Below are 24,112 nucleotides of genomic sequence, written 5' to 3'. Positions count from 1 at the left end.
GGGCATTTAGACAGGTTTTTTTTTTTTCATTTAATGATCAGTTACAGGTGGGTGGGTGGAAATTATCCCAGGGATTGGCTTTAAGCAATGCAACTTTGTCCAGGACCCTTCTCAGCCTATGATTGCACAATGAACGAGCATAAGCACACTTATGAAATCTTCCTTCTGCTCCCTTCCTGTAAGCCTTTTCCTGACAGTTGTACAAAGTTGCTGTGTTGGGCTCAAAGTTCTGCCCCTCCCTTTCCCTGTCTCATCGCTGTTCCAGAACAGATTACAGGAGGCTGAAATCAAGCTATATTCAGGTATTTAGGCTAGTTACAGTATATGTAAAATCAATGTAATTATTTTTTTAATGAATACATACCGGGAATATTTTTTTTTATCTGCTAAGACTGCAGCTCTAAAATATGAAACTTGTATGTTTGTGTATTTTCTTTCTCGTGACAAATGTCTGTCTTTTTTTAATCTGCCTGGCTCAATCAAAAGGCCTGTCAGCTCAGAGTTATCGTCTTCATTTAAACCATGTAACGTAGAAACAGAAAGACGTTGGAATGTAAGGCCACCATTCAAGTTACACAATGAGAAGACAGTTTAATGACTGATAAAGGTGTCATTCAATTCTTTCCTTGGTATTCACTTATAAACTGTGCCTATAAAACCTCTGTTAACAATGTCTTTCGATGAAAAAAAAACGCCTCTACAAATGAAAACACCACTTAAAAAAATCATACTTTCAAAATGTGCTAAGGTTTCCATCTTAGAAAAATGCACACAATGCAGAATATTTTCAAAATAGCTTTTCTTCACAGAACAGTCCGACATCCATATTCAACAGAATGAATTAACAAAGAGATCCAGTATCTACACCTCTTGGAGATAAAGTGAACAAGCAACATAAGCAACATGACAATCCTATATGTATAAAAGAATTACAACCCTTCTAGGCCACCTCCGAACATCAACAACACGTACAACGAGCCGAGAAAAATGAAATTCAATAGCCAATGCGGCTCTTCTGCTTGATCCGAGCATGCGTGGAATTTTGTGCGTCGGAATTGTCTACACACGATTGGAATTTCCGACAACAGATTTTGATGTCGGAAAATTTGAGATCCAGATCTCAAATTTAGTTTGTCGGAAATTGTCCGATGGAGCCTACGCACGGTCGGAATTTCCGACAACAAGCTCCCATCGAACATTTGTTGTCGGAAAATCCTATCGTGTGTACAGGGCATTAGGAGGGAGGGGATGTTGTAGGGAAATGACTCTTCTGGAGTAGTCATTGTTTCTAGAAAGTTTAAAGGCAAATTACAAGTAAATAAAAAATAATTTATGAAAAGGAAAAACAACAGTATACACATCACATACTCTGGACAGACTTTAAACTGCACTGTAAGTTATATACAATACTTTGTAGCCAAAAGCACTCTAAATATTGCTTCTGTAGCCAAGGGTTTGCTAATATAAGGTATTATAGTTGTTATGGTTGCAAATGAGTTTGGTTCCCTCTAGTGTCCTTTTAATGCTGTTAGGACTTTCTTTTAATTCCTGAGAAGCAGCTCTACAAAGCATTGTGGGAGATGTAGTTTGGAGGAGGAAGTGACTCTGTTAGCTGGATCAGCCCTGAGCTACAATACAGACAATGCAAACCGCGCAGCACTGCATGCTGGGAGCAGTAATAAAATGAACAGTGGGGCCATCTTTCAGCCTCTCTGGACGCCATTCAATACCTGCCAGCAGGAGATCTGTGTGTGTGACCAGGAGACTGCAGCCTATACAGCGTGGAGCGGGATTGCCAGCTTCTGAGGTGCTTCAGAGTACAGTCCTGCCAGCTTAGCAAGCGGATCGGTTTGCAGTGCCAGGACATCTGGAAGCTCCCTGCATTTCAGCCATCTGAAGGAGCGGTACAGCGCGGCGGTGCCATCTTTTCATCAGACTAAGACATCAGGAGGGGAGTCCGGACGGAGCCTCACAGCCTCTGAGTCTATTGTGGTGAGAGGGCAACTGCCCAATTCAGTAAAGTGCACTTTTTGCTGAGTGAGTTACTTACGGACTATTGGTGAGACTTGTAGTTCCACAGAAGTGATTCTACTTATTCACAGGCAACATACAGGTGAACTCTGGGGTTTGTTATTCCCTGTGCTGTACGGTCAGTACTGTATTACATTCACACAAAAGGAGGAAGTTACCATATTTCTTCAGTTAACCAGTTATCAATGTACCATTTATTCTACAGTTTGCTTTCTCTCATTTGCCCTGTTGGATTACAAATACTGCAATTTAAACTACAGGCTAGCTGAAGATATCTGGAGTCAAGGAACTTTTATCATCTTCTGCAATGCATTACGGTTCTATTTTGTAGTTTGAACATTGAATTACAACCTAGGGGGAGCCCTTGAGTACAGGTTAAATATTGCATTGTTGAATGTAAGTAGCATTATTCTGCAACTTGGTGTGTGTATTGAGGCTTCAGTGAGAAGGTGTTTAATAAAGGTTTTTTTGGAGTATATTGAACACTTGTCCTATTGTACACCTGTCTACATATACTCCCTATGGTGATTGTTGAATCCACAGTTTTCATATCTATACTGATTGTTATCAACTGTCATTTATTGTTTGTGTTTAATCGCATTGTTCATTGTGTTTAATATTCACTCTAGTAAACTTTCTGAGTGGTTCAGTGACATTGTGTGAGTTTCTCGTTGATAACCTCCCATTACAGAATGGAACCCAGGGTGTCAGAGGTAAGAGAGGATCTGCAGAGTCGGGGTAGCCAGTGGGGTATAGAGTCAATCAGCAGCCCTCACGGGGGGTACCGCTACACTTCTATATGACACCACCCCATTTTAATATATACAGCTCTTTGGCACTTAATGTGCCACCCTCAGAGTCCCTGAAGGCAGTAGTCTGTATTTTCCTTTCCAAGGTGTCTACTTAACCTCTTGCCAACCTGCCGCAGTACATTTACTGCAGCAGGTTTGCTCATACAGGCACAATCACATATCTGCACGTCATGGCTTTATTACGGGTCAGCTTGCTCATGTGCACGCGCACCTGAAAGCTTGAGCTGCCATTTGCAGAAAAACATGCCGATCAGCAGGTCCCGACCAATGATTTAGTGCCAACACCTGAGGATTGGCTGAGTAAATGACAGAAGAGTTTGTTCTCCTGTAATCAGCAAAGATGTGTGTGTGTGATTGCTTTAGGCCACTCTGGGCTCTACAGGCTGCAAGTCTGACTACTTCCCCATTTTTGGAGCTTTCCATAACATAGTGGGAGAGTCAGATGAGCAGTCTGAATATTTATGTAACTCCAGCCAATCCCTGGGGAGGTGTGCCCAGAAGGTGGCTGGGGAGTACATAAATAGCCTGGTGCCTCAGAGAGCAGGATTCTTTTCCCTGGAGGAGAGGTTCCCAGCCAGGAGAGCTGCCAGCATTCCTGGCCATCTTGCTGAGGATCCAACCTGCTCATCAAGGTCCCACAACCCCTTAGGAACCAAAAGAGGGGTACCACTAAGGATCTTATCTGGGAATTCAGTCTGCCAGCTGAGGTCTGAAGAAGTCAGCTAAGCCTTGGGGACACTGTGAGTACAGACCAGAGAGAAAAAGGCTACCTTTTGACTGTTACTGCTGCTAACCCCTGTCACACTCAGTTAAGGCTTGCCTGGCCTGGCCTGGGAAATTGCTAAAGGTGAACCAGTGATGGCCACTTCATGTCCTGTACTTGAAGCTGATGTTAAGGGGATAGTGTCCTCACATTCTTGTTAATGTTCTGGAGTATCTCACAGCTCCCTAATCCCCATCCAAATTGATTTGCAATAAAATTTCTAAAAAGGGAACCCCTGGACTGTTTCTTGAACCAGAAGAGTGAAAGCTGTTGTTTGCCTGGCTGCACTGCACTAGCAGGAAAAGAACCTGGGACACTAAACCAGCAGCCCTTGCAGGGGTAGTGCTACACACGGCAAGCAAAAAAATGTCACATTCTAACTATAAGAAAATAAAGGCTGCATAAGTTACGTAATTCAGTGCTATACTTCTGCTGTTATTCATCTGTTCTCATTATGTATCTTTAACGTGTCAGTAGACTTATATTAAAAATATTACATCAGTTTGATAAGTATTCCCTGTGTGCCCATTCTTTTTATTCTTTCGCCTTATGTCCTAAATACTTGGTGATCCTGCCTTCAGCCTTCTTCCTTATGACAACAAGAAGAGGATCAGAGTGCTTTCTGGTTTCTTGTTATCAAGCTTTCCAGCGCTCTAGTAGGATGCCTGTGATTACAAGGGCAACACCCCTCTCTGTCCACTCCTAGCTGTAAACTGACAGCAGCTCCCGTAGGAAACATCACTGTAAATACAGCTGAAGCAATGTGTTAAAATTTGATTGTTCTAAATGCCATCCACAGCTATATGAGCTGAAGGAAGAAGAAGAGAACAGGCGGTTACATGGATGCTGATAAGATAAGCAAAAAAGGTACTTGGAGCATATTTCTACCTAAATGGCATGCTTATCCAATGGGAAAACTTTGCTATTATAATTTTTTTTATAAGTGTTTATTTTGTTATTTTTTATAAAGATAGAAAGTACAAACAAGTACACTAGACCATGAGAGCTCAAGACAACACAAGAAAAAAGGGAGTATACAGCATTAACAGGGGCACGAAGTACCCAACATTGTACATTCAAGTGTTCACTAAGCAAAACCAAAGTTACAGGCAAAACTGGGAGAATAAAGAAAAGGGACAAACATACACACAACCATAAACAAATGTGCTCCCCCTCTCCCCCACATTTTTAAAAAGAAGGACATAGAGCAGTGCCCTAGGAGATAACATTTAAGAAGTGCATATCTGAATAAGAAGCCATGGATGATGCCAGCAATGAAAGCCAAATCGTGTGCAATTTTTTAGGGCATGTTCTGCCATCATATATGATTTTGTACTTGGGTAGTTAAAGTATGTACTGATTATAAGGGAAAACATGTGATATAAGATTGGGGAGTGGGATTTTTTCCAGTTGAGCAATATGAAGCTGAAGCTTCACTCCAACCACTTTGCATATTATTTTATACTGTATATACTGTGATTCTGTACTTGCCAGTCTGGCTGCAACCATTTTAACTGCCTGTTCACTTCCTGGATTTACACAGACACACACCTCCAGCTCTGCAGCTTTCATTGGCCCTCTTATGACTCACCCCCTCCCTTCTTGGCAAACTCTCACAAGAGTGAGAGAGAGAGAGCTGTGCATGATGTCATAAGCCTAGGCTTTTTACTAGAAAAGAAACAGGAAGTGGGCTGTATAAGGTATTTACTGGCAGAAAAAAATATGTTTTACTATCCAAAGTTAAAACAACAAGGGCAGAAGATTTAATATATGGAAAGTTGAAAAAATGACAGAAGGTCCACTTTAGGAGGTCTTATTAAAACCCAGCCTGTATTAAAGTGGTATTAACCCAAAAAGTAAACATTTCTTATATTGCAGCTTACCAATTCTTATATGTGAGCTGCTGTTGGTGTGTTGCTGGCCTTGACTGTCTGTGGCTTCAGCACTTTGAGGCTTTCAGAAGGATATCAGCCAATATGTTTCCTAATCATACATTACGAACATGGGATAACTAATTAATTTACATAGGGTTATGCTGCTACCTTCAGGATAATGGACGCTGGCAAACAAAGCTATAAGGATAGCTTTGTATTACCCCTTGCATTTCAATCATGTCCAGTTTTTACTGGTGTCCCCTGAGAACAAACACCAGTGGTGGAACTACCAGGGTCGCAAAGGTCGCACCTGCAACCAGACCCTGGCAATCTGCCACTGTGGTGGGCCCTGAGACAGGTCCCATTGTGAGAGTGAAGGGCCCCGGGATCAGTGAAGGCTCCTCAGGTGATCACTGAGTAGGATTGCTGAGCACAAGGTCTGCAGAGCATTCAGCCTATGCAGATTACCCTCCGTGCAGAGCCACCATGCTGTCCCTGATCTGCCCCCTGTGACACAGCACCCCCATACATCAGCCAGCTGCTCTTCCCACTCCTTCTCCCCCAGACTTGAGCTCGGAGTTCTCCATATTGAGCAGACTCTGTGCACTGAGCCGGCACAGTGGGGTCCCTCTCTGATGCCAGCTGCAGCACTTGGGGCCCAGTGAGTGCTTGTATGTGGAGGTGGTGGGTGGGGTGATGAAGGCATAAAGTTGCACTTTGTAAATGTGACCAGTGATGCCTTCGTAGCAGGCTTGTGTCTTGGAATGTAGCAAGGAGTGAAACATGATTGTGTTGTGACATGGGATGCAGATCTCAGGACTGGGCATGATTTCCTTTGTCATTGTGAGAGTGATGAGTTCTTCCATCTGCCTGCGGGAAGCAATCGGTGAAGGTGAGCCCTGTGTGTGCGATTGGTGGAGGTGAGCCCTGTGTGTGCGTTCGGTGGAGGTGAAACTGTAATAAAGGACCCCGCAACAGAGGTAAAGGGCCACGGGATCAGTGGGTCAGGGGGGCCCTTAATAGTTTCTTGCACCAGGGCCCTGAAGGTTGTGGTTAAGCCTCTGACAGATTCCTTGTCTCCTCAGACAGGAGCAAACCATTTATTACTTATTTAAGGTCCTCTTTTTTTTTCAAGTAAACTTCTTTAGTTACTGCAGCACTTTTACACTCCTGAGATTTGGACTGTCGCACATGAGCAGTGCACTGTAGCGGGACAATGCTGGATCTGCTGGGCAGGTGAGTATGTCAAACCTGAACAATGCTGCAAAACAGGTAAGGGTGGCTTAAAAAAGTAGTAGGGTGGGATAGTTACTCTTTAGAGATTGGGCAATCCCCTTAGTGGATCTGATAGTTTCATGTCTCAACAAGACTGACTGTCCGTGTAAAAGACAGTGTGGTGTTTAAAGACCCTGTGGACGAAAGGCTAGAAGCTCCTTTCCAATGCACCCCCCCCCCACAGCTTCATGTTGTCAAAACTGCCAATGTCCCAGCAAGGACTAGTGGACCTCCATCCTGCTCAGGCACAGCTCCTCTCCCAAGGGGTCTTAGTTCCAGTGTTTTAAATCTAAACACGGTTCCCAAAGGAAAATAGGTAATTTGCCTCATTCTGGATCTCAACACCTTCCTTCAGGTCAAAAAAGATATATATTGCCATTATTCAAATGCCAGCTTCAGTAGTAACGTGGATCTTTACATTTTGTTATTCAGATACCAGCTTCATTAGTAAGGTTGAGCTGTGTTGAACACCTTCTGTAGGCCTGTCATTCACATGGGCCTGTTAGTATTTGTTTCTGTATTTCCCACCCTTCAGTTGGACTGCTATGTATCTGGATTACTCATCTAATGTTCCTTAATGTAGGTTAAAAAAAAAGAAATATTGACTTACCATAAAGCCTTTCTCTTGGGGTACATTAAGAGACATTTGTCCCTCCAATCGGTTCTAATAATTCATTCCTACTATTGCTTTGCCACAAAACTAGAGCATGATAGGTGTGGAGGGGTTAGACTAGGATGTTACAGGTTTGTTTGCCAGTGTGAGGGCAATAGTATAATCCTATGTACCCTAACTACTAATTTTTTAATTATTATAATTATAATAATTATTAATTATTATACTACTAATAATACTCCAAGAAGAAGATTTACAGGAAGTCTAAAGTCCTACTCTTTTGTGCAGAGAATTCCTTTAAATGGCATATATAAAGCTAACAGCTCTATTGCCGGAGTAATGCATTTAATGGGAGTGAGGAGTCCCAGGGGATCATCAGAAAATTAAAGAGACTAAGACCACACACAAAGTGATTTACTTATCTTAAAAAGGAAGAAATACCAACCATAAATGCTCTTCTGTTCTGTAGCTTTAGATTTATACTCTTGCGGTATTTTCCATGCTTTAAAGGAATTGAAATAGCTTCTAATTAGGATGACCCCCTAAAAAACTATGCCTTTTAACTGGAGCTGGGAAGCAGAAAGGTAAAGGTCAACAGTATTAGCTAGTGTATCATGCAAACAGCTTGTTTCAGGAAAATGGTCTTTAAAATGTCTCCTGGACATATCAGTGGGGACGGTGTCACAATGGTTCACTTGGAGGAAGTAAATTCCAGAGCACAAAAGCTTCAGTTACAACCACATTAAGAAAATCCCCTGAGATGCCCACATAAAAGGGAATTAATGCTTTTGGTTTACATCCCTAATCGTGATATTCATGTGACACTTTGATGGGAACAAAGCGGCTGTTTTGAGTGTTTGAGCTCAGTGGATGCAGTCAAGACCATGGAAATAAAAATTATTTTGAAGGAAGAACAGGTGTCTCTTTATCTCTAACAAAAATGGTGGTTGTACTTCAAGCTTGAAATGCCTCGTTGAAAATGTTTTCTTACCTTGATGTGAATATAGTCTGTAGACTCTTGAATCTTTTCCAGCTTTAATCTACAAGGGGCAATGTTCTTCTAAACTACTTTCCTCCTCTACTCAAATATCTTTTTATTATTCAGATTAGGAAAATATAAATGTGTACACATTATCAGACCTTTCACAAAGCTGAAATGGGATGCCTAGTTGCTGTCTCTCCTCCATAATAAACATAATAAAGTATAAAACTGCGCCAAATACACACCATATAGTAATTCAGAGGACTCAATAAAAACACATTTAAAGAATCAATATCAGAGTTAATATCTCACAATGTTAAACTTAAGAACTGTGCCCCATTTCCTGTGTTAAAAAAGGTGAAGGTGTTATTTCTCTTTCAGTGAGAACTTATTGACATAAATGTAAAATAGTGTAACAAAAGGGACATTAAATCAAGACAGTTTGTAAAGTAATAATAGAAGAGTGCAAAGATTATAAATGTGATAATTACAACCAGCACTTTGATAAATTAGATGCTTATGATTAAAGCTGTACATGTAGCATTTAAAATATAATAGTTAATGACTTGGATGGAGGAACAGGAGACGTAAAAAGAGAAAGGCTGGGGAAGATGTAATAATTATTTGCAGGAAAAGACCTAGATACTGTATGTTATAGAGATGAAGAGTATGATCTGCACCCTAAAATGTATGTGACCTTAGTGAGAACATATAGAGGTAAGACAGCCTGGAAGTTGGTATCTGGGTAAGTGTCTATTGCAAGTTGGCCATATTTTAAAAAAACTTAGCATGTTTATGATTTAAAACACTGGTGGGTTTTTCATGCACCATGTATCCATAAAAGGATTATTTGAATAACTTTTGTTTAAGATATAGTTCAGTACATTTTCTGATATTAAAGGTTTGCGGTACCAAAATGAGCAGTTGCACATAGAAACAACAAATGCAAGTCTACAGAACCTAGCAGAACTATAGAACTCAGCAATGTTCTATTCAAGACCAGCTTTGTAATGAGAAAAAAGCTAGGGACCAAGAAGGGGGATGGAGCAGCCAACTGTGTTTTATAATTGTTTTCCTTTTTTATGGAATTCTTGAGGAAGAATCACCTTACATTACAAAACTATAATTTTGCTGCATGTTGTATTAAGTATTTATATTATTTGAGATACGCAGAGCTCTGGGGTTATTGATTCAGTGGTAACAAGTAAGGATGAGCTAAGGTTCGGGTTGGACTGAAATGGGCGCAAACCCTCGGAAAATTGTCATATGACAACAGGCCACCATTGCAATCAGCTGCAGCCATGAAATTCTCTACCTCTCAAAATCCCAACCTCTTTGATACGTCCAATTGCAGGGAATTCCATGGCCACAGCTGATTGGGATGATGGCCTGCTGCCTTGAAAGTTTCCTGTGGGTTCAGGTAAAACTGAGCATGGGGCCTGAACCTTAGCTCATCTCTATTAACATGTGCAGCAAAAAAAAATGCCTTTGGGTCACATCATTGCAGTAGTAGAGTCTTGCTCCATGTTATTGAGTAATGGGGGAGGTTTGGAGTTTAAGGATACATTTTGATGTTTAATTTGAGTTGTTAAGAATGCAATCTTTCAGAAAATGTTAGCTTTCTTCCTCTTGTGAAGTAGTGATTAAAATCACGCTCTGGTCTTATTGACTTGCATCTGATGCATCAGACTACTTCTTACAAAGGAAAATATTGTCACTATAGAATTAAAAAAAAAAACCTGTGATGACAAGAGACTCCTTTACAGGTGTGGTGGGTGTGCAGACTGGGAAACTCAGATCTCAGAAACATGAAACTGTTAGGCATCTTGAAATGTATATAAAGCCAAAAGCTTTTTTTTAATAGATTGTCTAATCTATCAGTTTTGATAGTTTTTAGTTAAGGGTTGGTACTCCTGCCAGGTTTGTATTGCTGTATACAACAGGGAAGTGTTACCATTCTTGGGACCATTCTCACTGTGACTGAAAATGATGGAAAAATAAACTTTTATAGCTGTCACTGCAACAAGAAATGAGGGGAAATCCTGCAAAGGGATCTCTTCTTCCCCTACTTTGGAGAGATTTACTTTTTCTTACTGTTGAGTCTCTGAGACACAAAGGGAAATCACAGTTTTTTTTAGCAGATTTATACATAGGAATTTATGAGCAGCTTCTATTGCTCTGAAAGATGTTCAAATCTAATTCACAATTAATAATGTGATCTGCCCACACAGTACAGCACAGGTTAATTATGTTTTGGGTGGATTACTCCTTGTAAGTAGAAAGGTCTGTGCCATGGCCGAGAAGTTAGTCCTATTGGCCTGCACTGGGTTCCTGGGTTTAATTGCCATCACAGTGCTTGTTTGTATGTTTTGTCAGTGTTTGTGTGGGTTTCCATGGGGTACTGAGGTTTACAGCAAAAAAAATATTCTCGTAGGCTCATTGGCTTGCAACCAAATTGGCCCTGGTTTGCATGGTTGTGGTAACGTACTTTGGATACATGGCTGGTTTAATAATTCTGTGTACTCCATGCAGACTTCAAATGCTACTACTTGTAGTAATCTAATTTGCCAAAGGAGTAGAGAATAATCACTCACATGAATATTCACTTTAAGTGTTCAATTATTTGAAAAGCAGAAAATCATCTGCACATGGTTGACAGGAATTAAAGTGAACAGGAATTTGCTTTTCACATGATTGGATAACTGAAAGGAATATTTATACTATTCTGAGTGAAGATTCTCAACTCCCTTAGAAAATCAGCCCCATTAGTTTGCTGCTCTATAAATGAGGGAGATGGAGGTTAAAAAAAGAAAAATGTCTTCAACACAACCAGTAAAGCATCTTAAATATTCTCTATCATGCCAATTAGAATATATAATAAAATATATTTATATGTGCCCAGTAACAGTAAATGTGTTTAATATGTACAAAATTAAATTCTTAACAGATCTGTTTTTTAATTGATTACTTGAGACTTGCTATGCTAATTCTTAAAACACATGGGATATTTTATACAGTAAATTAATTCTGCCAGTTTAGTGTTTCTGAATGTTCAAAAAGTGTTTTGCAATTTTGTGCCTTCTCTAGCAATTACCCAAGAATGTGTCCTCCTAAAAGAGAATGGGGAATGAGCACGAGCTCCACAGAACTGGTGTTTTCTTCCTTTTATGTGATGGGATGAAAGGTTTGAAAGCAATCTTACTAGATTTAAAATTAAGCACATTTGCATATGTTGTAATCAGAAGCAGTTCATTAGTCATGCAAATATTAACATATTTCTGAAGTACTTGACTTTCTCTGGATGTAGTATTGATAAAAGTTTACAAAAATAAGATATTTTTGGCAGACTATTGTAGCTATAAAACATTTCATAGAGGATTTCTTACACTTTGCAGACATGAGAAAAAGTATTGAGCAGACTTATGCTGAGCTCTTTTGTAAGCAAGTATAAAGTCTGTAGCAATGGCATGTGTATACATTTATTTACTGTACAACAAATACTGTCTGCATTACATGAAAAACCTTCTTATAATGCTTTTTCATGTATTGTATAGCGGTAAAGGGAGCCTTCATATTAGTCCTTGCAAATTAAAGCATATTTTTGACACTTTCAATCATCTCAGCTACCGTGTAGCATGGTCACCATGATGTGCCATCATGTATACAACAAAAATGACAGGTCAAGTTGGAGCTGCTGTACTAACAATTCAATGTTAGTACAGTGATCTCTCACGCTGAGAGCTATTGTGTCCTGACAGGGGGATGCCCCCCCCACCAGAACACTCCGGTCAGCGCTCTCAGACATTGGCAGAGGGCATTGATCAGGAGTCGGTTGGCTGCTGGTTTTCCAGCATGCTAGTCCAATGGCTGGCTTCTGGCGGACTGGCTGCCTTACGCATGGGCGGAATATTGGCCTTTTTTTTAACCAGCCAATGTCACCCAGCACTCGGCCCTTGTTTACTAGGCTTTAGACTGAGCATTATCAGCCCTGCCTAATGTCTTTTGCTAAACTAATCATATGCTCCTAATGTCAGGCCTCAGCAACATACAGGCTAATCATTCTGTAGTCCAATATGAAAACTAGGAGGACTCTTTGAGATAACAAAGGAAAGGACACAGGATAGCTCTGATATTCTGACAAGATTGACATTTATTTAACAGATATAACAAAATGTTTCCAAAGGTGTATTTAACAGGCTAAAAGGTAGCAAATAATAGAGGTTTATTGTTAGAGTTTACATTTTAAAGCCCAATTCCAGCCCAATTTTTTGTGGATACTGCAGAAAAATTTGAACTTCTGTCAACTTTTGTAAAGGAAATTTGTGTACCAGTCGCATGCCATGCAGTCCAAAGCCACTTTTCAATAAAAGGTTGTAAAGATCTCTTCTGCAGTTTCTCATGGACAGGAGTTGAAGGGAAATGTACCACATAGAATAGCATATACTTAGTAAACAAAAAAGGAACAGGGGTCCCAATGCAAATGTAAACTCAAAAATACAAAATGTGATACAATGCAGCTAACAAGTCCTTAGTTTTAGTGGCTGCATTCTTTTTCTTTATTTTCAGGCTTCTTTCCCTTAATTTCACTTGGTAATCTTACAAATAACACTTCCTATCCCTTTGTGGCTGTGCTCCACTATTTTCCATTGTATCTATGGAGGTAGCCATGCTTGTCACCAAGGCTGAGCTTCCAATATGTCTATCTTTGTTCATCAACAGTACATGGTGGATTGATTTATTTAGTTCACAAAAGATGGTAAGGTTACATTTGCTTTTTCGTTAAAAGAACACTGTGTTTCTGGCAAGATCTAGAGGCATTTTGTGCACATGATTAAAATGTTCTTAGCATGAAAAAATAAACTAATGTAGCCACCACATCTAAGCTGCAATATATAACTTTTTTGTTTTTGGGTTTAAATCTGTTTAACTGCTTGCCGGCCGTATACTTTATATATACTCCTGTGCAAAATCACCTACCTGTACATTATTCTGCACTTCCAGGTCTGGGTGCGCCTCGTGATGCCAGGGACCAGCTCCCGCTGTGATTGGACACAGCGGGAGCCAATCAGCAGGCCCGGCGGACCCGATGACCATCTGGACCCACCGATCATTCCAGAGAGAGATAGAGTGGTGTTCTGCGGATGTAAACAAGGCAGATCGCCATTCTTTGAGAAGGGGAGGTAGAGATCCTATGTTTTTGCTAAGCAGGAACAGGAAACTCTGCCTTTTTACAGTAAAAGAACATCCCCTACATTTAGTAATCATTACCTAGGAACACATTTAACCCTTTGATCACCCCTGATGTTAACCCCTTCCCTGCCAGTGTCATTAGTACAGCGACAGTGCATATTTTTAGCACTGATCACTGTCACTGGTCCCCAAAAAAGTCTCAGTGTCCAATTTGTACGCCGCAATGTCACAGTCCCGCTATAAATGAAAATTTTGGAAATCTTTTCCATAGTTTGTAGACGCTATAAATTTTACGCAGACCAATCTATATACGTTTATTGGAATGTTTTACCAAAAATATGTACATATTGGCCTAAATTGATGAAGAAATTCGATTTTTTTTCCATTTTCATTTCCATTTCCATTTTTTATTGAATTTGTTTGATAGCAGAAAGTAAGAAATATTGTTTTTTTTTTTCAACATTGTCGGTCTGTTTCTGTTCATAGCGAAAAAAAACCAAAAAAATGCAGAAGTGATCAAATACCACCAAAATAGAGCTCTATTTGTGGGGGAAAAAAGGACATCAATTTTATTTGGGTACAGTGTCGCACAACCAGGGATAAACCTTCCGTACCTCAAGTGGTTAAACCATTTCATAGTCAATTCAAAGCCAAAAAAGTTTGGCTTTTCGCACAGTTTGATATGATTTTAAAGCAGTAGCTTTGCCAACTTTGTTTCCCCAAAAAACAAACACATCATCTGTATTAAAAAACAATTATGCAGAGTTCACCATGAGCCTTCTTTGTACAGGAATGATGTTTATATGCTTCTAGTGAACATGCCTGATAACTTCCTCATAAAGTCTATCTGAAAACATTGCATTACTGTCTGGAGAGCTATTGCAAGATGTTTACTGATGAAAGAGGTTCTGATAGGGATTTGGAGACCTACAATGACACATAATTAATAATACCTTTGCATCTTTCTCTTTAGCAAACTTGATCAATTGTTTAAGAGACTTACACCTGGTATTTTAAAGACTACAAGTAACCAGACTGTACAACAATATTAAAGGTACACAATAATCATAAATTAAAGCTAACCCTTAAGATGTATAAAGGGAGTGTAGCCTGCCTGCCAGTTAGTTCAGCTGTTTATCCAGACCACAATGTAGTGCACTGCACTCTCTTTGTCTGACTCTGATGATCCTGGAACACATCTGCTGGTGATACTGGAACTCTCTCCTTCCTGACTTTTGCATACAAAAAATCAAAAGTAAAATATGCCAGTGACGTGCTCAGTGACTCTTTATAGTACATTGCCCATACATGGGGCAAATTAATATCACTGGGGGGAGCAGCCCCAGGTTTCTAAAGAAACATTAACACATGAGGGGGAGAAGTAGTGACAGAGAGCACATACAGAGCCAGCATATCATACAAGTATAAAGGCTTATGTATTCTGTGAAGTGTTACCATAAAGAGATATTAAAGTCCAACTCCAGGAAAAGATATGAAATTTAAATAGTGCATTGTACATCAATTAATTTATTCCTCTTCAATATTCTTAATTCCAAACACCTGTCTCTAAGCCATCCTGCAATGAAATGGATCAAAGTCACAGTTTCCTTTATCAGCATAATAAATATCCTGCCCTTGGGCACTGGTCCCCTCACCCCTCCTATGAGTTCTTCTACCTCTGGAGACTCTAAAAGGGCCTCACCACTGGAAGTACTAATAGAAAGTACTCACCACTAATAGAAAGTAAATACATCATTCCTTTCTTATTTACTTGAATCAGGGATGGAGGTACATTTATTGTGCCTCATTTAAAGTCCCAAACTCAACCCCCCACTTTTTATCGATACACATCAAGCAGACCCAAGTAGAGATTGATCATCATGAGACTGTTAATTCAGTTGAGTAAAATGAACATTTGGATATCTTTTTTTCATACCACTGGTTAATGAGGGTGGGAGGGCAGTTGCTAATATCCCTGATTTGGGCTTTAAGAATATCATGTCAAGGTAACTGTAAAATTTGTGCACAACGGTAAGAAATGCTGTAAGCTATTTATTGCGCTCTGTTTGAGAGTTTCACTCTTAATTTTTGCCATGGTGACTGTTGTTACAGATTACTCTTGACAGTAAGTAAAGGGTAATCTAAAAAGTTAAAGCTGTTGCCGGAGCAAGACTAGAGGCAAGATTTCCTAGTGTGGATACAGTCAGCAATAAAACCTTGCAGAGGTGCTTGCCCTTCACCTTTCTAAACCAAAATCAGAATACAATGTTTTGATTAAAACAATCTTTAATGTGCAAGGATTAGGGCTGTTTTTAAGGAAGGGCAAAAAGGCCCGCCGCCCTGGGCCCTGTCATTGCTGTGGGGCCAAAGCAGCTACATCATACTTGCCAACTATCCCGGTTTAAATTCCCTTATCCCTTGAAGTTTTAGTCCCATGCTATGTTCTGATATCTCAGTGTGAAGTGCTGCTATTAATGCTGCTCAGCTCTGCCCTATTGCTGTGTACAGATGACTCCCCTGCAGACCGTGTGTTTACATGTAAATAACCTGCATTGATATGTAAATAGCGGCGGAATTAATATGTAAATAGACGCAGACCCGCAGCATTGATATGTAAAATCAAGAAGTCGAATCAAAGTCGGATCCTCGTCCTAACCATCCGACTTGTGACATCCGACATGGTGATTACAGCAGCAGGAAAAGGAATTTATGTCACACTGGAATTGTTTTGATTGGTTAAATGTCAGACAATCTCAAAGTCGGAGCAAAATCATATCCTGTTTATTCAAGTCGGATGGAAGTAGGACCAAAGTAGGTCCAATGTAGGACTGATGTCGCAGAGCAAAGTAGGATGACAGTTGTACAACAGTTGTGTCACACCAGTGTGAACCCAGCCTTAGGCCGGGTTCACACTGTCGCACCAGTGTGAACCCAGCCTTAAGCCAGGTTCACACTGGTACGACGCAACTGTTGTACGACTGTCATTCTATTCTGCCCTGCGACGTCGGTCCTACAGCGGTCCTACTTCGGTCCTACCTTCATCCGGATCCTTTGATCCGACTTCAATGGTATCGAATGAGATGAAAACAGACCAAAGTTGGACCAAAGTAGTGCAGGAACCTTTTCTAAAGTCGGACCAACTTGTATCGGACCAGTTAAGACAGTTCTCTTAGGGAACTATTGATTTGTACACATCATGTAACATGTGATTCCAAAGTCAGAGCATATGTCGCACCAGTGTGAACTGGTGTGGGTTCACACTGGTACGATATGACAGTTGTACCACTTTAGATCAGACTTTGAACAGGAGGAGGAGGATTTCTTGGACCAAAAATTGGTTGCTTTATTAATCTTGACCAATTATGTCATATGCCTTTGCTGCGGGAGCTCCAGGTGTAGATTGAGAAAAGGATAGGTCCAAGAACCAAACCCTTAGGGACCTCGACAGAGAAAGGAAGAGGAGAGGAGGAAGTAGAGTTGTAACACCAAAGGAGCGGTGGGATAGGTAGGATGAGAACCAGCAAAGAGTTCAGTCACGGAGACCAAAGGAGTGGAGTTTTTTGAGGAGGATGGGGTGGTCCGTTGTATCAAAGGCAGCAGAGAGGTCCAGGAGAAGTAGTAACGAATAGAGTCCATTGGTTTTAGGTGTAAGTAGGTCGTTTGTGAGCTTAAGGAGAGCAGTTTCCGTGGAGTGTTGAGGGCGAAATCCGGACTGAAGGGGATCAAGCCGTTTGTTTGTACTGCTTGTAAGTTATATAGATTTGTATGTAAGCGCCACATCTTTACTACCTTTTAATTTCCCAAAAGTGGATTCTTTCCATTTAAAGGGGTGGCTACATGTGTTGTTTTTTTTGTTTTCTGTTATATGCTAGCTTTATTTAGGTGCTGAACATTTTTTGCCATTTATTTATACTAAATGCCTCAATAGTAGAAGGAAGAGCATGCCACAGAGTTTGTGTAAGGCCACTAAGTCTATACTGATCACAGCAAAAAGTCTATATATAGAAAAATGTTGACTGTGTATTTGATATTTGCAAAAAATCAATTGGAATTCATTGCATGCTGTTCATGCAGTATTTGTCTTGGTTTGCTGCTGCAAAGAAACATCATTAGATAAATAATTGGTAGAAGCCCTCACAGGTCTTAAGCAGGAGTGTGTGTCCAAACATGAGGAGTTTATTCTGTTCAACAGTTGGTTGATGGATCACAGTCCATCTTTTTCAAGGCATGTGTGACTTTTAATGTGACCAAAAAAGAGCTATTAGACCTATGGAGACTCTCTCATCCTTCTACTGTACTCATTGCTAATATTCTGAGTACCTATTTGGACCCATCAGCTTCTTCAGAGTTGCCTTTTTATTTTGGAATTAATAATTATTTCTCTTTGTCCTGCACTCCACTAACACCTGTGCATCTATACCACCCAACCATTCCAATTCCTGCAGCACTGCCTGGCATTTCAACAAAAACCTTTTGTCCAGTGGATCTGGGCTGTATCCCACAGCCGAACGCCATAAGGCTTGACACTGAGGTTAGGATTGAAGGAGGCCAGATGGCATGGGTTCTAGCATGTTGAACATCATCATTGCCCTTTGCACCATTTTTCTGAATTAAATTATTTATATCATGAAACATGACTGTAAGGGTTAGTGTTTAGCACTGTTGTAAATCGATGTAGATCAAGGGTTGCATTGGGCATACATAAGCAAACTGTTGATCTGTAAATAAAACACTATGCTGCAAGAAAGTTCATAAATCTCCCAAAGCAGTGTTCAGATGTCTAATGCGAATTTTCCATTTCTGTTTTTTTCTTCTAGACAGTATGACGAGTAAACTAGCGGACAAGAAGGAGCAGATGATACCATGAAGAGTAGGTCACAGGCCCTTTGTTGCCATCTATTTAGTAAGTAAAGATTAACACATTGGCAGAGTGTTTACGTTCATTAATCTTTTTTATAGATCCTTTCCAACAGAACAGTTTCACAGGTGTAAATTGGATGGAGTGATTTAAAGTGACTGTTTCAAGTTGTTTAAAGAAAACCTGTTAGAACATGGAGTTGCCTTTCATGGCCTCTCCTTTTAAAAATGCTAATTGGGTCACTGACAAGCAGATGTGCTTACTTCAATATCTGGCACAATTATGAAAATTTACTGGTAAGGCTTATAGGTTTTCATGTTACAGTTTAGTGACTTAGAATGTACTACAGTCAATGGGTCAGCATACCAACCAGGAAATTTGCCTTTTCAGAAGGAGGGCAGAATGGCAACCCCCTAAATTCCCTCTAAATTTATTGTGCCATTTATTTATTTATTTTCATTTCATAGACCCATACCATCTCATTATGTGACTTGATTTGTTTTTTGCTTGGAACTTTCTTGAGATCCCTGTTTTTATACTTCAGTTCTATTGTAATGTAACCTAAAATAGTAGTATTCTAATAATCTATTAATACCTGAATTTGACTCAGTTTTACTATTGTATGTTAAAATATAATTTTCTACTGCTAGTAAAATAATATAAAAATAAAATAAGACACTGTAAAATATACCTACTGTCATATATAAACTGTTTTGGGGCAATTTTAGCATGCAAAAAAAACAAATACCCATAAATACAAAGCATATCCCTGCATATATTAGTTCTATTGTGTCTCACTAATTGCCAAAAAAAAAAAATAAAAAAAATTTGCAATCATGAATAATGTGAAAAAAAAAATCCTTGGAGAAGTTACGAAGGACTATAAATGTCTGTGATTTTGTCTTGGGTAGCAAAGTTTTATTTTGGTTTTCCTTTATTTGTTCATATTTTTCCTGTTCTTTCACCAGTATTTGTAGGATCATTGCTGTACAGCAGAGTCTTCTGCGAATGATCTTAGAAGAGACTGGATTTTGGAAGAAAGGGTCAAAAAATAAGTAACAAAACATAAAATGTAAAAGGTGTAGAGTAAAACCCTTTATAATTATAGGTAGCTTGGTGCCAGTCACTGCATATTGTTGACTGCAACCTAGCATTGTGACCATGCTGAACTGATAAAACAGCTCAGACTTCCTGACCTGCTAGTCCAGTGGTCTCTAAACTTTTCCATATGAGGGCCGCATTGTATAGTTAACAAATATTCAGAGGTAGAAAACAGTTTTATATGTGAATGGATACATTTTACCTTTTTGTAATCAGCACGATATGATTCAAAACAACAGATAAAGAACTTAAAGCGGTTGTAAACCCGAAAAAAATATTTTTAAATAAGGCTTGCACCTTGTACGGTATAGGATTTCATGTCATCTGTGCCCAGTCTTGCCACGAAGAGTTAATCCAGCTCTGAGCAGTCCTTATTGTTTTTCAGTGAGATAAAAACAGACAGAGAAATAGGAGTCTGTTTCTCCCCCTTGCTGTGACAGGTGATTTACATATCTCATGCACGAGTCTGAGAGAGACATTCTGTGCACTTCAGATCCCCTCCTTCTTTCTTCTCCAGCTCTCCCAGGATTGTCTGCTCCACACCTCAGCATGATCGGGCATGCTGAAGTCATGTGGAAACTTTTCTGGGTTTTGACTGGATGTTAATGATCAGAGCAGAAGTTCAGTGTAAGAAATACACAGGAGAAAATACATGTTGACAAGGGGAGTGTAGAGGTGGGCGGGGAGCCTACTGACATCACGACTCCACCCACCGAGCAACAGACCCACCCACAGAATCTGCAGTTTTTCGGGTCTCATAACAGACAAAGGGGAGACATTCGATAGGTAAGGATACATGCAGGAGGCATGTATATCCTTATAGTTAACCACTATGGCAGTAATTTAGAAAGGATAAGAGTGGGTTTACATCCACTTTAAGTAAAACAAAAAACAAAACAAAAATTACAAAAAAACTTGTACCAGAGCCCCTGCTTACATCAGATTCTCTCTATATGAGAATCCCCACTTACAGCAGGGTCCCCCTTACATGAGAGTCCTTATTGAAGCCCCCCTTTACATCAGAGTCCATCTGTACTTCACAATCTTACAGCGTGGCTGGGAGCCTGAGGACCTGTTTCAGAGGTCACTGACCCTAGCTGCGGGCCAGAAAAAATCTTGCAGCGGGCCTCATTTGGCCCACGGGCCGTAGGTTGGAGACCCTGTGCTAGTCTCATATCTCAGCACAGATCTCAGAGTTTCTAAAGTCACACAATACTTCAAAGGCAGTGGGGGCAACAAGAAACCAGGTATTGAGTTGTGTGCGCTTCTGATGATACAGTTGCCTAGTATAGCAGCTTCTGAACACACTGCAGAAAATAATTTCAGACTATGTGTGGTTTTTACAATGGCAGGAGAAACTGTTATTTATTCCTGTTATGCAGTAATGGAATATTACTTTTTACCCTTTGGACTTTAGGTGTCTCACATAAACACACACACACACAAACTAGAAAAGATAACCTATTATGGCCAATCGGACAAAAACCTCCAAGAATGTAAAGCCAACCATACCAACCAACTAACCAGTGTTTTCTGAAAATATTTTTGAGAGGGTAAATTTAAATAAAGAAGAAATTATCATCAATGCATTTTATGGCCAACATCATTTGAACTTTAACTGTAGATTAATAGGGATTAGTTAATTCACAGTGTACTTAGTGCCTAGGTTACTCCCACATTAGCATATCCGATTTCCTTAGGAAGACAGATCATTGGATTATTCTACAAAGGAAAAGGCTAACACATTTGGCATATGCTCTCCAAGATAATAGTCTTTATTTATCTTCTATACAACTATAATAGAAGCTCTTTGGAGGTCCTTCTTTCATGTTAATAGCACAGGCCTTATCAATGTCATTAGTGGGACTGCTTTAGCAGTCCCACTATTGTTATCCATTTTTTTATTTATTTTTAATTTTAATTTTAATTCTATTTATTATTCCGTATATTTTTTGGCTCTGTGTAACTTCTGCATACTTTCAGCTATTAAAACCATTCAACAATTAAAATGTTCGTCTCTTTCAGCTGATGATGGGACTTTTTCAACTTTTTTTCTACTATTTATACTTTTTAAAATATTAAGCTTTTTATCACTTTTTTTTAACATTGAAGTCAGTGGGAGCATGCTTCAGATCCTTAAAATCTTCTTCCGCTCCCAAAAGTTTCAGCTCCTTCATACTTTCACCTACAGACGCCAATCAAACTTTAAAATGTTCACAAAATATTCAGCTATCTGGCTATATCTTTTCAGTTTGATATCCTTTACAGTTTTTGTGAAAAAGCTTTTTGTTTAGAGGTCATTTCAGGAAATTTTAGCCATTAATCAGTGTACTGTGTTGCTTTTGTTGCCATGGTTACCAAAGCTTCTGTTATACACAGGGGGGGGAGGTGGCTGGAGCATCTCAGCTCTGATTACAGAGCCCGGGGCAGGGGACAGACACACCATGTACTGATTTAGAGCCCTTTCACACTGGGGCGGTTTGCAGGCTCTATTGCGCTAATAATAGTGCCTGCAAACCGACCCGAAAGTGCCGCTACTTTCATTCCAGTGTGAAAGCCCCGAGGGCTTTCACACTGGAGCGATGCGCTGGCAGGACGGTAAAAAAAGTCCTGCCAGCAGCATCTTCGGAGCGGTGAAGGAGCGGTGTGTATACTGCTCCTTTACCGCTCCTGCCCATTGAAATCAATGGGACGGCGCGGCTATACCGCCGGGAAAGCGCCTCTGCAGAGGCGCTTTGCGGTGGTATTTAACCCTTTCTCGGCTGCTAGCGGGGGGGGGGAACACCGCCCTGCTAGCGGCCGCATACCGACGGTAAAACGCCGCTAATAATAGCGGCGTTTTGCCGCCGACGCCGCCCCCGCCCCAGTGTGAAAGGGCTCTAATAATAGAGGAATATGATGGGGCAGTTTTGATGGGGCAATTATGATGGGGCAGTTTTGATGGTGGCAATATGATGGGGCAGTTTTGATGGGACAATTCTGATGTGGCAGTTTTGATGGTGGCAATATGATGGGGCAGTTTTGATAGGGCAATTCTGATGGGGCAGTTTTGATGGGGCAATTCTGATGGGACAGTTTTGATGGTGGCAATATGATGGGGCAGTTTTGATGGGGCAATTATGATGGGGCAATTTTGATGGTGGCAATATGATGGGGCAGTTTTGATGGGACAATTCTGATGTGGCAGTTTTGATGGTGGCAATATGATGGGGCAGTTTTGATGGGGCAATTCTGATGGGGCAGTTTTGATGGTGGCAATATGATGGGGCAGTTTTGATGGCAATATGATGGGGGCAGTTTTGCTGGGGGCCCTTTTAGCAATTCAGCATTCCCACGCATTTTCCCCAGGCGCTTTGCGGTGGTATTTAACCCTTTCTCGGCCGCTAGCGGGGGGGGAACCGCCCTGCTAGCGGCCGCATACCGACGGTAAAACGCCGCTAATAATAGCGGCGTTTTGCCGCCGCCGCCGCCCCCGCCCCAGTGTGAAAGGGCTCTAATAATAGAGGAATATGATGGGGCAGTTTTGATGGGGCAATTATGATGGGGCAGTTTTGATGGTGGCAATATGATGGGGCAGTTTTGATGGGACAATTCTGATGGGGCAGTTTTGATGGTGGCAATATGATGGGGCAGTTTTGATGGGGCAATTCTGATGTGGCAGTTTTGATGGTGGCAATATGATGGGGCAGTTTTGATGGGGCAATTCTGATGGGGCAGTTTTGATGGTGGCAATATGATGGGGCAGTTTTGATGGGGCAATTCTGATGGGGCAGTTTTGATGGTGGCAATATGATGGGGCAGTTTTGATGGGGCAATTCTGATGGGGCAGTTTTGATGGTGGCAATATGATGGGACAGTTTTGATGGGGCAATTCTGATGGGGCAGTTTTGATGGTGGCAATATGATGGGGCAGTTTTGATGGGGCAATTCTGATGGGGCAGTTTTGATGGCAATATGATGGGGGCAGTTTTGCTGGGGGCCGTTTTAGCAATTCAGCATTCCCACGCATTTTCCCCAGGAAATGCATTTTCTAGTTATTCCGTATGTTTTTGGCTCTGCGTAACTTCTGCATACTTTCAGCTATTAAAACCATTCAACTATTAAAATGTTCGTCTCTTTCAGCTGATGATGGGACTTTTTCAACTTTTTTTCTACCATTTATACTTTTTAAAATATTAAGCTTTTTATCACTTTTTTTTAACATTGAAGTCAGTGGGAGCATGCTTCAGATCCTTAAAATCTTCTTCCGCTCCCAAAAGTTTCAGCTCCTTCATACTTTCACCTACAGACGCCAAACAACCTTTAAAATGTTCACAAAATATTCAGCTATCTGGCTATATCTTTTCAGTTTGATATCTTTTACAGTTTTTGTGAAAAAGCTTTTTATTTAGAGGTCATTTCAGGAAATTTTAGCCATTAATCAGAGTGCACTGTGTTGCTTTTGTTGCCATGGTTACCAAAGCTTCTGTTATACACAGGGAGGGAGGTGGCTGGAGCATCTCAGCTCTGATTACAGAGCCCTGGGGAGGGGACAGACACACCATGTACTGATTTATAATAGAGGAATATGATGGGGCAGTTTTGATGGGGCAATTATGATGGGGCAGTTTTGA

General features: G+C 40.4%; 1 protein-coding gene across 1 annotated transcript in view; it reads left to right on the top strand.

Annotated features, from left to right (window-relative positions):
- Nucleotides 1-24,112, top strand: part of TMEM108 (transmembrane protein 108) — a 313,069-nt gene that overhangs the window by 118,147 nt on the left and 170,810 nt on the right. Inside the window, exon 3 of the mRNA XM_073630355.1 lies at nucleotides 18,358-18,443. Within this exon, the coding sequence (XP_073486456.1) occupies nucleotides 18,404-18,443 (40 nt within the window). The 5' untranslated portion in view covers nucleotides 18,358-18,403. The remainder of the gene's footprint in view (nucleotides 1-18,357; nucleotides 18,444-24,112) is intronic.

The sequence above is a fragment of the Aquarana catesbeiana genome, linkage group LG05, assembly GCF_042186555.1.
Source record: "Aquarana catesbeiana isolate 2022-GZ linkage group LG05, ASM4218655v1, whole genome shotgun sequence".
In the NCBI taxonomy this organism is placed as follows: domain Eukaryota; kingdom Metazoa; phylum Chordata; class Amphibia; order Anura; family Ranidae; genus Aquarana; species Aquarana catesbeiana.
The sequence above is the reverse complement of the archived record's forward strand: the minus strand, read 5'-3'. Positions and strand labels throughout refer to the sequence as shown.